Source organism: Vanellus vanellus (genome assembly GCF_965231255.1).
Source record: "Vanellus vanellus genome assembly, chromosome: 25".
NCBI classification, from domain to species: Eukaryota; Metazoa; Chordata; class Aves; order Charadriiformes; family Charadriidae; genus Vanellus; species Vanellus vanellus.
In genome coordinates, this window is record NC_138930.1 from 2,355,416 (window position 1) to 2,368,984 (window position 13,569).

At 47.2% G+C, this 13,569-nt stretch overlaps 1 protein-coding gene across 1 annotated transcript in view; it reads right to left on the reverse strand.

Moving 5' to 3' along the window:
- Positions 1-5,338: 5,338 nt before the first annotated feature.
- Positions 5,339-13,569, reverse strand: part of INSR (insulin receptor) — a 52,382-nt gene continuing 44,151 nt past the window's right edge. The window contains 10 exon segments of the mRNA XM_082495211.1: positions 5,339-7,303; positions 8,926-9,060; positions 9,299-9,428; positions 10,257-10,416; positions 10,495-10,605; positions 10,926-11,155; positions 11,370-11,437; positions 11,700-11,799; positions 12,126-12,285; positions 12,970-13,112. Coding sequence (XP_082351337.1) covers positions 6,949-7,303; positions 8,926-9,060; positions 9,299-9,428; positions 10,257-10,416; positions 10,495-10,605; positions 10,926-11,155; positions 11,370-11,437; positions 11,700-11,799; positions 12,126-12,285; positions 12,970-13,112 — 1,592 coding nt within the window. The 3' untranslated portion in view covers positions 5,339-6,948.

Here is a 13,569-nt window from a genome sequence, read left to right on the forward strand (position 1 = left end):
AGGAAAGCAGGATATCGTAACCCAGAGGCTAAATACAGCGAGAAGAAAAATAGCACCGGTAAGTCCCCCACCTCGTTGGCGCAGCTGATGAGGAAGAAAATCTCACCTCTGCTGAAACAAACCCAGTTAGAAAGATTTGACACTTCCAGAGCGCCCTGCTGCAGAACAGGAGGGGAGACGGTTCCCGGTGCAAACCCCGGTACAGCTGCTCAGCCGCAGGACAGGAATGAAGCAGATCATCAGACTTTAAATTTTTCTTAAAAATCACCCACGGGGAGGGGAGCGCGGGTCTGTGCATGTGGGAATAACAGAATGACATTACGGAGAAGCAGCTCTCGCTGTTTCAGGCAGAAGGAATCCCTTCACCAGTGTTTACCCGATGGCATCGGGCTGCCCAGAACCCCGCGGTGAGGCCACGGCCCAGCGCCCAGCGCCTCAGCCATCGGGCGCAGGACTCAAACTGGCTTCAGACCACAAGCCTATAATTAGCAGATCGGTATTTTCTTTTTCTTAACACCATTCATTTTGCAACTGAAAGTATTGCTTATTCCAAGATACGAGTTTAGTGCTTTCTCTGTGGTAAAGCAGCATTCAGTGCTGCACAGACAGCAGACACAAAATGAACAAAGTTATTCTTGGATAATTTATTCAGAATTTTAATATAAACAGTTAATTGTTCAATATTCTGACACACAGCGAGATTTTTTTTTCTTAATACTCAAAGATATTTTCTGTACACGTCACTGCTTGGCTCTTATATAGGAAAACATTGAAAAAATAAATCAAGGGAAAAAGGTTTTGCTTTTTTTTTTTTCCTTCCTTTTAAAAAAAATCATGGCACATTTGATCCTTTATTTCAAACAAGAGGTATCTGCAATACCATTTGTATTCTGGAACCTTAGATATGCAGAGAGAAAAGTGGGAGCAGCAAGATTAAACAGGAAAAAAAAAAGCCTTCACAGAACACCACCTGACATGTAACTGAAACTCTCTGTAGTTGATTTAAGCACACGCAGAAAGCATTTGCTTTTGGCTGTGTTTGATGGAGTAGACGTCCTGTACCCCCATCCGTGCAGGTCCTCAAACACAAACCAGTTTTGATACTGCAAGAATAAAATCATTCCCCAAATTGAAGCAAAAGGAAACACTTTTCTTTTTTAAATAAAATTCTATCTTTTCACATTTAGAAGTGGCCTTTCTAAAATTCTCCAGCAGCCAGTTTTCACGGGACTCAGTTACGGGAGAAGTATTCGGGCACTGAGGTGGTGGAAGCGTTGCTGGACGCTGCTGGGAAAATCCGAATTAACAGAAGAGCTCTGGCATCCCGTCCAACCGGAGCCCGCTCCCGCCAGCACCTTCCGGGCTGAGAAAAAGAAACCGCTTAGTACCTTCAGTTGGAACACTGGAGTCAGAACAAAATGACTACCAGAAACATCATTTCTTGCCAACTGCAAATGTGTTGGCAAAAAAATAACAACGCTGTAGGAGTTAATACTAACTTTATTATACAATATTTAAAAAGTCATTTCTCTACCTGTCCCCTTATAGCTTGCATTGTGCCGCAGTTAATTTGCTGAAACTGCAAGAATAAGTGCTTACTTTCGAGAAGGACAAGCAATTTCATTTTTAAAAAGAAATACACATTTAACGACAGCACATTTGGTGAAAAGGGTAGCTTTAGAATTGCTTTTGAACAATCAGGTTCCTCCAAAAGTCAATTGTACGATTGGCTTCACCCTTGTGATGCTCGTGACAAGGTAAGCCGCGACAGAACAGGCTGAACACGTTAATGCTCTTCCACCAACAGCTGCATACAGAATCCAAGTGGAGTTAACACAGAGCCAAGCAGAAAGTAATAAAAAGGCCAAATTCAATTAAGTTCATACAAACACCAAACTCATCTTATGTTGAATTTCATGTATTTCAGAACTAACTATTTCTCGATTCCAACCCATTCAGCAGCTCCTTGCCCTGGACCACGCGCACAGGAAACTACAAGGGGCAGCGGCTGTTCCGCAGAGGGGAAGGGGCTCCTGCCGCGGCCGTGCCACCGGCTCTGCCGGGCAGTTTCGAGGGAGGCTGGGACACAGCCCGAGGATCAGAAGGTTTATCTGCAGTTTCTCGCTCACTCCAGGCTCTGGACCGATCTCACATGGATCACAGGAGCACCTAGCACAGCCTTGAGAGTAAGTTTTTTTTTTTTATGGCACAAAGATATTTTACTTTCTGGCTTGTAAAACAAGGTTCCAGTCTTGGTATCAGGAATCACTGCTCGCAGTGAAGGGCCCAGAGCGCCTCAGGGTCCGTCTTCATATCACAGTGACGTTAAGAGGGCACTCAATTGCCTCTCGCCCTCCCCTAAGGCAGAGGCTCAAGAATAACCGACACAGCACCTGTCTTGCTCCTGTCCTTTCCTATCCGCCTTCATCCCAGGCAGGTCAATACACAGAAAGCGACTTAGAGATTTTTCCAAAGAGATACCAATGTTATACGCAACGTACTAAAATGAAGCAGAGTGTCCCATCGCTATAATACAAATTGAGGAGGAAAGAGATACACTACCCATAAATTAAGAGTACCCTTTAGCAACCAAAGAGCAGCCTCTTCCACACCAACACAGCTGCTTTGCAATCAACAGCAAATATCCTCCTTGCAGCGTGATCTAGTTCCCATCACCTTTCCTGGCACAGAGTTTATGTTATCAGCTCTTCTATTTTACAACACAATAGAGTATGTACAAGCAGCCAATAAAGCCACGTTTCTAACCTAGCAGCCAAGCTCTGCAACGCTGCGCTGTACTGCAAGAGAAGTACCAGATTTGCAAGAGGTGTTCGGGAAGTGGCAATTGAATTTAACGTGCAAACGTTTCTGAGAAACCTCTCCCGTCTCACGCTTCGAACATCTGCTCAGTGAAAACACAGCAGAGCACAGAAAGCTGTTTCGTGTACCTCCTGCTTCACCAGCTTTAGAGACAGTGAAGTTCTGGCTACTTGTTGGTGCCCTCTGTCCCCCACCCGCGTGTGGGGAGGCTCCAGCGGCTCCTGGACAGGTTGATGAGCCCGTCCTGCTGCCCTGCGCTGCGAGAGGGACGCTCTCTGCCCACAACGGGCAGGATCCGACCCTTCAACAAATGCTACCTCAAGAAAAGAGCGAGCTTCCCACCTGCCAGTTACGGCCGCCCTCCTCCAGCCATTCTCCCCACTCCCCTGCGCTGTCGCTCGGGCTCCTCCTCATCACTCCGCAGCAGCGAGTGCTCCTGCTTCTGCTGCAGCTGTGGCGTTCTCGCCCTGACGGGGATCTTGCCGGAGCAAAGCGCAGCAGCTCCCCTGACGAAGGCACGGCACACCTCCCTGGTGCGCATAGAGAACACCCCGCATAGAGGTTTCGTCTTGCACGTGCGATCTCAACCTGTATGCAACCCCAGTGCCTCTGAACAGGTACTGGCCAGATCCCAGTGGGGGATTTTGGCATCCCCGGAGTGAGGATCTGCCAACAACAGGAGACCAAAGTGTCTGCGGGCTGAGAGCAGAGGATTTTCCAGAAGTGAGAGTTGGGCTTTACAAGTGATGTTCATTTATTCTTCCTAATTCCTAGTTCAGCGAGTGTAATCTTTAACAGCCACAAGCGGCAACCGCGAATGTTATTTTGTTGTTTCTAAAAAGGGGAAACCGCTATCCTCACGCTGGTACCATACGCCTTTCCTCCCCCTTGGCACAACGTCAAAAGGACGACTGGAATAATCTTTAGGCGCAGCACCGGGTAGAAACAACTGCTCTGTGTGGTGCAGAGTGAAGATGACAGTAAGAGCCACGTGCGTGGACTGCCTGTCCACAAAGCAAAGCACGTCATTCCCTTGTTCGGTGATCCGAGTGTTGCAAATCCCATGTACTCAGAGGCCAACCAATATCAACTCAGGTTCCAAGCCGGACCCAATACGAGGTTCCAATGTTTGTTTATAGAAAAGATCTTCCATTCCCACAGTTATGATCACTGCCATTTAAAATGTTATCAAAACAAGGCCATGCCGGGAACAGGTTTGTTTCAGGAGGTGACATCCCACCGGCAGGACTGGGCATCACCTGAGAGCGAGAAGGGCAGTGACCGAGACGCCCCGACCCAACTCCGGCGACGGGGGCCGCTCACAGGCGCTGCTCCGGAAGGAAGCGGTCTGCTCCCTTTAGGCATTAGTTCACTAAAGCCCCAACATTTAAATGGCTCTTTTGTTCTTTTTTTTTTCTTTCTTTCTTTTATCACAACAGAACTAAGAGGATGGTATCAAAATATCAGATCCAAATTGGTAAATGGGTTCCTTTGGTCACTACCGCTCAGGTTAGCGATAGACAGTGACGAGCCGTTCTCCTACCCATTCCCTTCGGCGAATGGTCCCCAGTATTGGAATCAGCTGATATTGATTTTCCCTGATCCACAATAGGTCCAGACCAGAATATTTTAACAGGTTTAGAGGTGCGTAGTATTAAAAATATCCTTAAGAAACACTGAGGTAGACTGCACCAGAACAGGACAAAAATAATCCCACCACATCCACCTGCCAAGATTTTTACGGATACAAATTTACATGTTCTGCGTGTTTAAGAAAACAAATTGTTTGTTGTTTTTTTTTTTACAGTGTTTTATATATTAAAATAAATTAAAAAATTCTAATAAGAAAAACTTCTCTTCCTTAGAAAAGTGTGAGAATATGTCTTCGTTCCTGCAGTGTAGTATAGAGCTGCTGAACAGTTACTACTTCGTAAAGCAGAAGAAATGTAAACGAGGCCTTTTGAAATCAGAGGTTCTTACCCATGTCTGGACTATCCATTTGCCACCTAACTCTGCGAGCAACCTGCACCCTCCACCTTTGTCCCAACACACCAGGTTCAACCAGCGCAAAGGCCCGACAGCTCCGGGGGGTGCACAGAGTCCGTCGTCCGCCCCTGCTGTCACACCGACCGCTTTACCCACGGCGTGGCTGAGCGGAGTGGGCTCGGCGAGGCGCTCCCCCGCCAGCTCCAGCCCCTCTCCTCTGGCTACAGGGAGAAATCGGCAGCACCACCTGGGCTGGAATAAAAAGCCACGCACCAGTTTGGCGTCCCCACTCTCACCGCGTTGGGAGAGACTCGTTTGCTCCTGGCAGAGAGCACAAACTGCCTCTCGGACTTCTCCAGGAGGAGAAGCGGGGGACCGAGCATCCCACTCCCCTTTCAAAACCACCTCCCGTTTGACACGGGTCTGCCACATCCATCATCTTCATTTCTTGCTTTAGCACTTCTCCCTGCCAGCACGCTCCCTCACCACCACGAGATACGTTTAGTTTCACAATTATTTGCTAACATCGTACGCTAATCGGCTCTGTCTTTTATGCAAACAGCAGCAAAATAAAGCACAGTCCAGAAGACGAAAGTTGACATCCCAAAGAGCTGAAAGCAGTGGCTAACGCATGTGTCCCGGGAAGTCCGCAGGACGCAGCGCGGGTATCTCAGGGAAAACGTAGCCATCCTGCAGGCAGCACGAGGCCAGACGCCTGAGCAGCAGCAGCAGACAGGCAGCGGGTACGAACCACAGTCACGTTCAGCTTCTGCTTCACGTGCAGAGCCAGGAGCCTCGTGCTCTGCCCCTTCCGCTCGGCTTTAGTGTCTCTTCTTTCCGTTAGAGTTCTTGCTCGTCCCCTCTCGCCGGCTGCTCCTGCGGCACAGCGCACGCAGAAGGCAAAGCAGGGGATGCAGGGGCACAGGAGCAGCAGGACCGGGGACCGGGATGTCCTTCAGCCCGTAACAACCAAGTGAAGTCCCAACTACTTTTAACTCAGGGCTTCGACCGGAGGCAGCTGACTGCATCGTATAAATCATGAAACTGTGTTAGAAAGCCTCGTCAAGTACAGACTCAACATGTGCTTCGTAGCTCCTAAAAGGGCAATCGGCTAAAATGAGTTCATTCTGAAATCTTTGGACCACTTTAAGACCAAACAATCCCCCGAATTCTCCCCTCCCCGAAAGGATCATAAACAGTCAATAATTTATATGAAGTTAAAATTTAAACTAAAGACACTTTTAAATATGTTACAACAAACAATATATATACTCAAGGCTGTAAGGACAGAAAACTCCGTATCTCAGGTCAGGGGACTCCTACTTCGTTTGGTCTTGAAAGTACCCACAAATCTCAGATTTCTGCTCCTTTGGCTCCCAGCACGTTTTCCTCATTTGTTAATGAGAGAAAACCTACTCCCAAGAGTCCTTAGTATAAAAATAATCTGTTTGGGATTCAGTCACTCCAGGGAAATGGGAAAAAAGAGAAGTACACACTTCCAAGAAGAGGAAAGCTTCGGTGAGAACATACAAAACTTATGTACAAAAAAAAAAGAAGCGTATATTTTGCTATACATATACACCCCACATATATATACTGCAGACACACATACACACACACACACACACGCACCCCTGGTGTTTAACCCATTTAAAAAGTATGAAAGCAGCAGCTATTGGTCAATCTGAGGATCTGGCGTGTCCGACCGATGTGTTGAATCCTTCAGCTGTAGTGAAGAGTATGCCCGAAAGCCTGGAATTCTACTGGAAATGCTTTTGTCCTGCAGAAGGTTTGTTCCGCACCGTTACGCTGTAGCTCAGATACCAGCAAATTTCACGTCTTTTGTTGGCAAACATGGATGCTCCTCCTCTGGTTTAACTTACACGGTCGCTTCCTGTTTTGAAACCATGGTTACAGAAGGGACAGCAGCCATGGAAACCTCTTCCATTTATGTTCACAGATAAGTCCACTGACAACCAGTCAACTTGGCAAAAAAAAAAAAAAAAGTATTAATCATAAGATGATTAAAAATCTGAAGAGTCTGTAGATCTGTGTCATACACTGTGGCAGCAATAACGAGAGTCCTGAGATTTGTGGAGGGGGGAGAAAAGCAGACGCAACCCTTGGGCCAAACAGGAAGCGTTAGGAAGGACTTGACCTGGGCATGGAGAGAATCCGCCCGTTTTTCTTGCCACCGTTCATGTGAGTGTAAGGTATGTGCTCTTCATAGTTCCCCTTGAGGGCCATGGAGGGTCCATTGTCCCGCCCCAGGACTTTGTCCCTCTGCGAGTAGGAGGAGGGATCGAGGGGAATGCTTTCCATGTTCTCAAAGTCCATCTCGTACTCCTCTGTTTCCAGAGGTTTGTTCTCCTCACTGTAGAAGAACGAGACCTCGTGGAAGCTGGGATGCAAGTCCTCCTTCAGCATCTCGATGATCTCGATGAAGGTGGGGCGCATTTTAGGGTTGTACTGCCAGCACATCTGCATCAGGCTGTGCCTACAACAGGAGAAATGAGAGTCAGGGGTAGGAAGAAAGAGTTTCACGTAGGCAGGGCTGGCGCAGACCAAGACCGTATCCATGTCAGACCACCCACCCCACGCGCAGCTCCTCTGGCACTCCGACCGAGTTGTTTGTTCTCTTTCCAGTCTCCGTATTTGCCTGTAGATCCTGACACTCCTTTTTCTCTATTTCTGTCTAGATCAAAAATTCCTTCCAATTCCTTCAATTGTTCTTAACTCCGCTTCCGAAGGAAACAGGGCTGCAGTTCACACACTCTGTGTATGTGCGCACCCACTTACAGCCAGGTCACAATTTTTTAATTCATTTGATTTTAATTTTAACTCAGCCTGAAAGATAACGAAGCTCCTACAACTTCAAGGAAAATAGGAGGCTGTGCCGAGGACAGAGATCCTGTAAACATCCCACCCAAAAGAAAGGCTGCGGCAAGAGGTCATATGTTATCAGACACCATGGAGAAAGAACTTACAAGTACAAATAAAGTTTCAAACTGGAGTTTGTAACTGGCCATGGGAGACAAACGTCCAAGAGAGCAGGCTTTTTTTTCATAAGGATACTCACAAAACATGTTTATTTTTTGACTCTGGAAGTGCTGTTTCGGCCAGATGTGGGCTGGGGTAAGAGGTTACCAGGTTGCCCCTCACCGCCGCGTGCTGCTTCAGCAGTGGCGCTGTACACCCTTCTGTCAACACGCCCTCGCTCAGGTTAAACAGTTAGTAACGGGATTTTTTTAATTACTCTGACAGGAGCAGCTCAGGGAGCACCTGGGCGTGCAGCCGTGCTGGCAGACCGGGGGACGCAGCAACCTCCAGACAGTAACGTCACAAGCAGTGCAGAGAATAACCCTTCCCCCGGCGCAGGAGACTGTCTGGCTGCAGGCTGCGGTCCCTGCGAGGTGTTTTTCACTGTCTTTACACAGTGCCCTTTTCTCCCCAACCTCGCAGCAGCCCAGCCCCGGGCTGTAAGTGGGGCAATGAGTCTGCAGCAGAAACGAAAAGGCCTCAGACATGATAAACAGCTCTCGGCTCAGCACAGCATTCTCCTGCCTCTCCCTCCTCATTAGCCATAAATTGGATTTCTGAAAATCAGCGGTAAAAAGTCACTGTAATTTTCGAGACTATTTATGTAGTACAGAGAGATGGATTGCAGAAAACCTCAGCAGCCCTGGGGTTAACAAGCTGCTCTCCAGCCCCGGTAGCCACATGGATGCACACAGTAGCCAGGCTTTGCCACTTGACATAAGCCAACTGCCATCCACTAGTCAGGAGCGGAGGAAAAAACATTCTGTTTGGGCAATTGAAACAGTGCTTATTTGTATCTTAAGCTTTCCCCATGCTTTGTCCTTCCCTCTCTTGAATCTGTACTCATGATGTAGGGACCACGTTGGTTTAATTTCCCTGCCAGGCTGGCCCATGTCTTTAATTCCTGCGTCACCGAGGATGTGTTGGTTGAATTTCTGTGAGAGGTGACTCACTAAAATCTGTTTCGTTCCGCCCCAAGAGAGAAGGGGTTAAGAGGTGCCACATGTCGGGCCACCTTTGTTAGCCACACTTTAGCCAAAGAGTGCAGCTTGGTCTACTGCCCCCTGCTTCACTACTTACAGCCTCTCCGGGCAGTTGTCCGGCTGATCCAGGTATCCTCCATCCATTACAAACTTTAGCACCTGTTCGTTGGAGAGTCCCTGGTACGGCTGCTCTGCCAAACTGCTTATTTCCCAGAGGACAACACCAAATGACCTAAGAGAGAGACAGAAGACTCCTGGTGAGAATAAAACAGCCTGGAGATCTACAAGCGAAAGCTTTATTTTAGAGAACACGTACTTTAAAAGAGCACGACTATTTTTAAGAGGGTTGCAAAAAGAAGTTTTTGTTGTCTGTACTCCGCGGAAGTCAGCAACTCACGATTTAAACCATGTGTGTTAAAATAGTGATCTCTTGAGCTAGAATCCACCTGGGACTGCAGAGTACAACTTACCACACATCGGAACAAGCAGTGAAAACACCATCCTTTAACGATTCGGGGGCCATCCACCGCACAGGCAGCAGTCCTTTGCCTCCTTTACGGTAATAATCCGTCTCGTAGATATCTCTGGTCATGCCAAAGTCTGAGAAAAGCAATTGGGATGTGTTAAATGTCTCTCCTTCCATACTACTTTTACCGTGCGACACCTCCAGACGAATGTTTCCTTCCTCTGACGCCAGGCTATTCCCATACACCCAGAAAGCCTCTCATGGCCCAACGCCCAGTCATTTGTCACCTGGTGATTAACATCCAAAACATTTTCCTTTTCCCTGCATTTTTGATACAGAGCTGTGATAGAGACTCCAGAGTTAAAATTTTTAGTGACAGCTACTATTCTAAACATGATTTTTATTTGTCCCCTTTAAATAAAAGAGCTCTCTCTGCCCTGAAACCCCACTGCTTTGGCTTTATGTCCAAAGACGTCTGAAAAAACACCACGCTGGGGAGTTTTGGTATATTTTTAAATCTTATATTTACTTATTTCTAAAAGAGTTTGGGTTAAAAACTGGTTCTTCTGGAAGATAAATGACTTTTAAAAGGCACCTGACCTAATGATAGGATTATCAAGACTTGGTTTGTTGTACCCACCACCTTCTTTGTCGTAATTCTCATGAAAGCCAAGAACAGCGAGATAACCCTGGGCACTTTAGGCTGGAAAGGCAATAAACTTTTTGGGTAGAGGTTTGAGAATGGAGAAGGTGAGAAAACTGCTCTGGCTTAAAGGGAGATGATTCTCTTACTACAGTCCGGACAATTCTTTCACAGGGAAGAAAAAAAGGAAAGTTTGCTGCATTTCCAAAGGGAGCCAGTGAAAATCACCTGTGTTTGCCACGTTGGTCTTGGGTTTCATGTCTTTGCCTCTACAACAAATATGACACCCAGAATTATCTTCTGATCACACACGACATACCTCCAATTTTTACAGTGAAGTCTTCTGCCACCATACAGTTACGCGCCGCAAGATCTCTGTGAACAAATTTTTTGGCATTCAGATAGGCCATGCCATCGGCAATCTCTGCAGCCATCTGGATCATTTCTCTCAGTGTTGGTGGCGGACGACCAGGGTTATTCTACAATAAGTAAAGAAGTATTAAAAACCAAATCCAGTTAGTCTGTTGCACAACAGACTTCCTCTCTCCTGTCTTTACCTCAGCATCAGGTCTCAAAGAGCGAAGGTAACTTTTCAAATCTCCATGTGCCATTAACTCCATGACCACCAGCGTCGGTTGCCCTTTTGAGACCACCCCGAGGAGGCGAACCTGGAAAATAAGTGAGAAATTCCCTCAAGGTTGTGCCCAAACGCTCTGGGCAGAGCCCCGCTATCAAAAGAGGGGGATATAGCAAAGCCAACACCCCCTGAACAAGAGCTCGGAACAGCACCACAAAGTCCTGTCACGACAAGACGTTTCGAAAGATGCATTTTATAAAATACGACATGGAAAGATCCCAACTCTTTTTGATCAGCCGCCTCTGCAGAAGGGCTGCTCTCGCAAGCTGAACGTCAAACTTTGAGAGCACCAAAGAACTATTCGTTATGGGATGGGATTGCTCATCATCCGAGGCACCCAGTGATGCTTACCACATGATGGCAGCTGAACCCTTTCATCACAGAAGCTTCATTTAAGAACTCGATGCGCTCGCGGAGGCTGGCTGATTCGTTAACGGTTTTCACAGCTACGCGAGTCTCCAGCTCTCCCTTCACTATGTCCTTGGCGATTCCTTCGTACACCATGCCGAAGGAGCCCTGTCCCAGCTCGCGCAGGAGAGTGATCTTGTCTCGTGGCACCTCCCATTCGTCGGGGACATAGACTGTTGAGCAGAGAGAAACGTTTCTGAATTGAGCGAGTATTTTTTAAAAGGCATTTCTGCAGCAGCCTTGTGTAGCGCTGCCGCAGGATACGACGGGTATAAATTTTAAAAGAGGAGGAAAACTCCATAAAGACAATGCCAATCCCATACTGCCGCACTGCCGGAATGAGCACACAAAGCATAAGGTACTGAAGAAAGCCCTCACTGCCCTCACCGTCACTGGCGCTGATATATTCAGGGTTAGAGGAGGCATAGAGTGGTCCAGTTGGTCCTTCGGTTTGTCTGGAAGAGAGACACAAATTCTTCAGCACATTTGCAGCCTTTGACACATTAGAACCGAAGGCAGTTTGATTAATTCCCAAAGCATGCAGCAAATACAAACTGTCCCCATTTCCAAAGGCACAAAATATTTCCTAAACTAAATTAATGTTGCAATCGTTATCTAAATTAGACAATAAACACAGAGTTACTTCCAACAAACAAACAAAATCTTTGGATGCAAGTCTTGCTCATTCTGGTGGAAACAACATAAAATTGCACTCACCTCTTTTTCACAAGCACATAAGCAGCTCCAATAATTCCAGCAATTATTATGGCAAAAATAATCGGAACAATTATAACAGCAATATTAGGCTGAGCGTTCACTAAGAGAGAAAGAGAGAGTTGGAGGTATTATACAGGTCCAAAATCCAAATCTTTTCCTCAATAAAATCTCCCCCTTGAATAAACTGGAACAAATACAGAACGAGAGGCTATTTCAGATACAGCAGGCAGGGCTGCTCAGAATGAGAACTCACGAAGAAGAGTCACGCGTTTCTAAGCAATTTCAGTTTCTTGAAAGTAGATGTATTGGTAAATATTTAATGACCCACTACAGTTCCCTGTGCACTGCTTGCTAACCCCCCATCTTCCAAAAGTAACCTGGGTTTCTATCAGAAATTAGATGTTAAAAAACCCCCAATGAACTCACAATAATCGGCCACGTAAAAGTAGGTAGGTTCTGTCCATGAGCCATTTCCAGCCAGCGACGTAGCGCGTATACGGACACTGTAGTTTCCAGGCTGGAGTCCACGGAGTTTACAGCCCTGCTCGCTGGCAAAATGCTTACGGGAAACGCAGTAGTGTGCTTCCTGCGGGAGGAGGGAAGAGGGCGGCTGCATTACGCTACCTCCGCAACAACCCAGAGCTCGGTACCAGCACGCTACGACTCCTACCTCACCTCCTTCTCTGGCAAACGTACACAAATAGGGCTTTCACATGCTCAGGTCTCTTCCAATATAGTGGTTTGTCCTGGATTTGCATTTTACAGTTTAGCAGTTCAGATTACAGAGCGCATACGCCAGTTGCTGTACGAGACCTCAGCCCTGAAACCTGACCTGGGCTGGCAAACCCTCCTGCCCACACGGCACCGGCACGCTGCACGGCCAGCAGGGCTGCCCACAACCTCGCCGGCTGCTCGACGCTTGCTTAATTTCTCTAGGCAACTTCAATTTAGATGTATGTTTTCTATCCTTCTGTGAAATAAAATTCCTAAAAAGGACCCCATGCAGAAAGTTGGCAAATTAGATACGTTGATTTGGCAAAGAGGCACCATAGAGACAGATTTTTATTTCTTGATGTCGCCACAGACAGATTTCCAGAGGATACAAATTCACTAGTAAAGTTTTATGTCATACTGGTTCATGCACAAGGAAACCAGACAAGACAGAACACCATTTGCACGAGGGCTACTAAAGATTAAACAGCGCTGGACTCCCAGTCGGAGCTACTTCTCTCCAAACATGCTGCATTAAGGCACAAGCAGAAATTCTCACCTCTGTCTCCCCAAGACGTCCATAGTTCACCTCATACAGCACAATAAGACCATTTGGCTCCTTTGGCTCCTGCCACTTCAAATGCACGGTATTTTTTTCAACCAGTTCATGGGTAACTGGACCGACGATGTCATCAGCCTTAGCTAGAAGCAAGGTCATGATTAATAATAGCTTTATTTCGTGTCCGGCAAAATTCAAAACTGCCAATACTTGGGGAAACCTTAGAGCCCCTTCCAGTGCCTAAAGGGGCTCCAGTAGAGCTGGGGAGGGACTCTGGGTCAGGGAGGGGAGCCATGGGATGAGGGGTGATGGTTTTAAACTGAAAGAGGGAGATTTAGATGAGATATGAGGAAGAAATTCTTTGCTGTGCGGGTGGTGAGCCCCCGGCGCAGGGTGCCCCGAGAAGCTTTGGCTGTCCCATCCCTGGAGGTGGTCAAGGCCAGGTTGGACGGGGCTGGGAGCACCCTGGGCTGGGGGGAGGTGTCCCTGCCTGGGGCAGGGGGTGGAAACTGGATGTTCCTTAAGGTCCCTTCCAACCCAAACCATTCGTGATTCTATGATAATACTTCATCCATCATCCTTTCCTATCAGGACACTAAG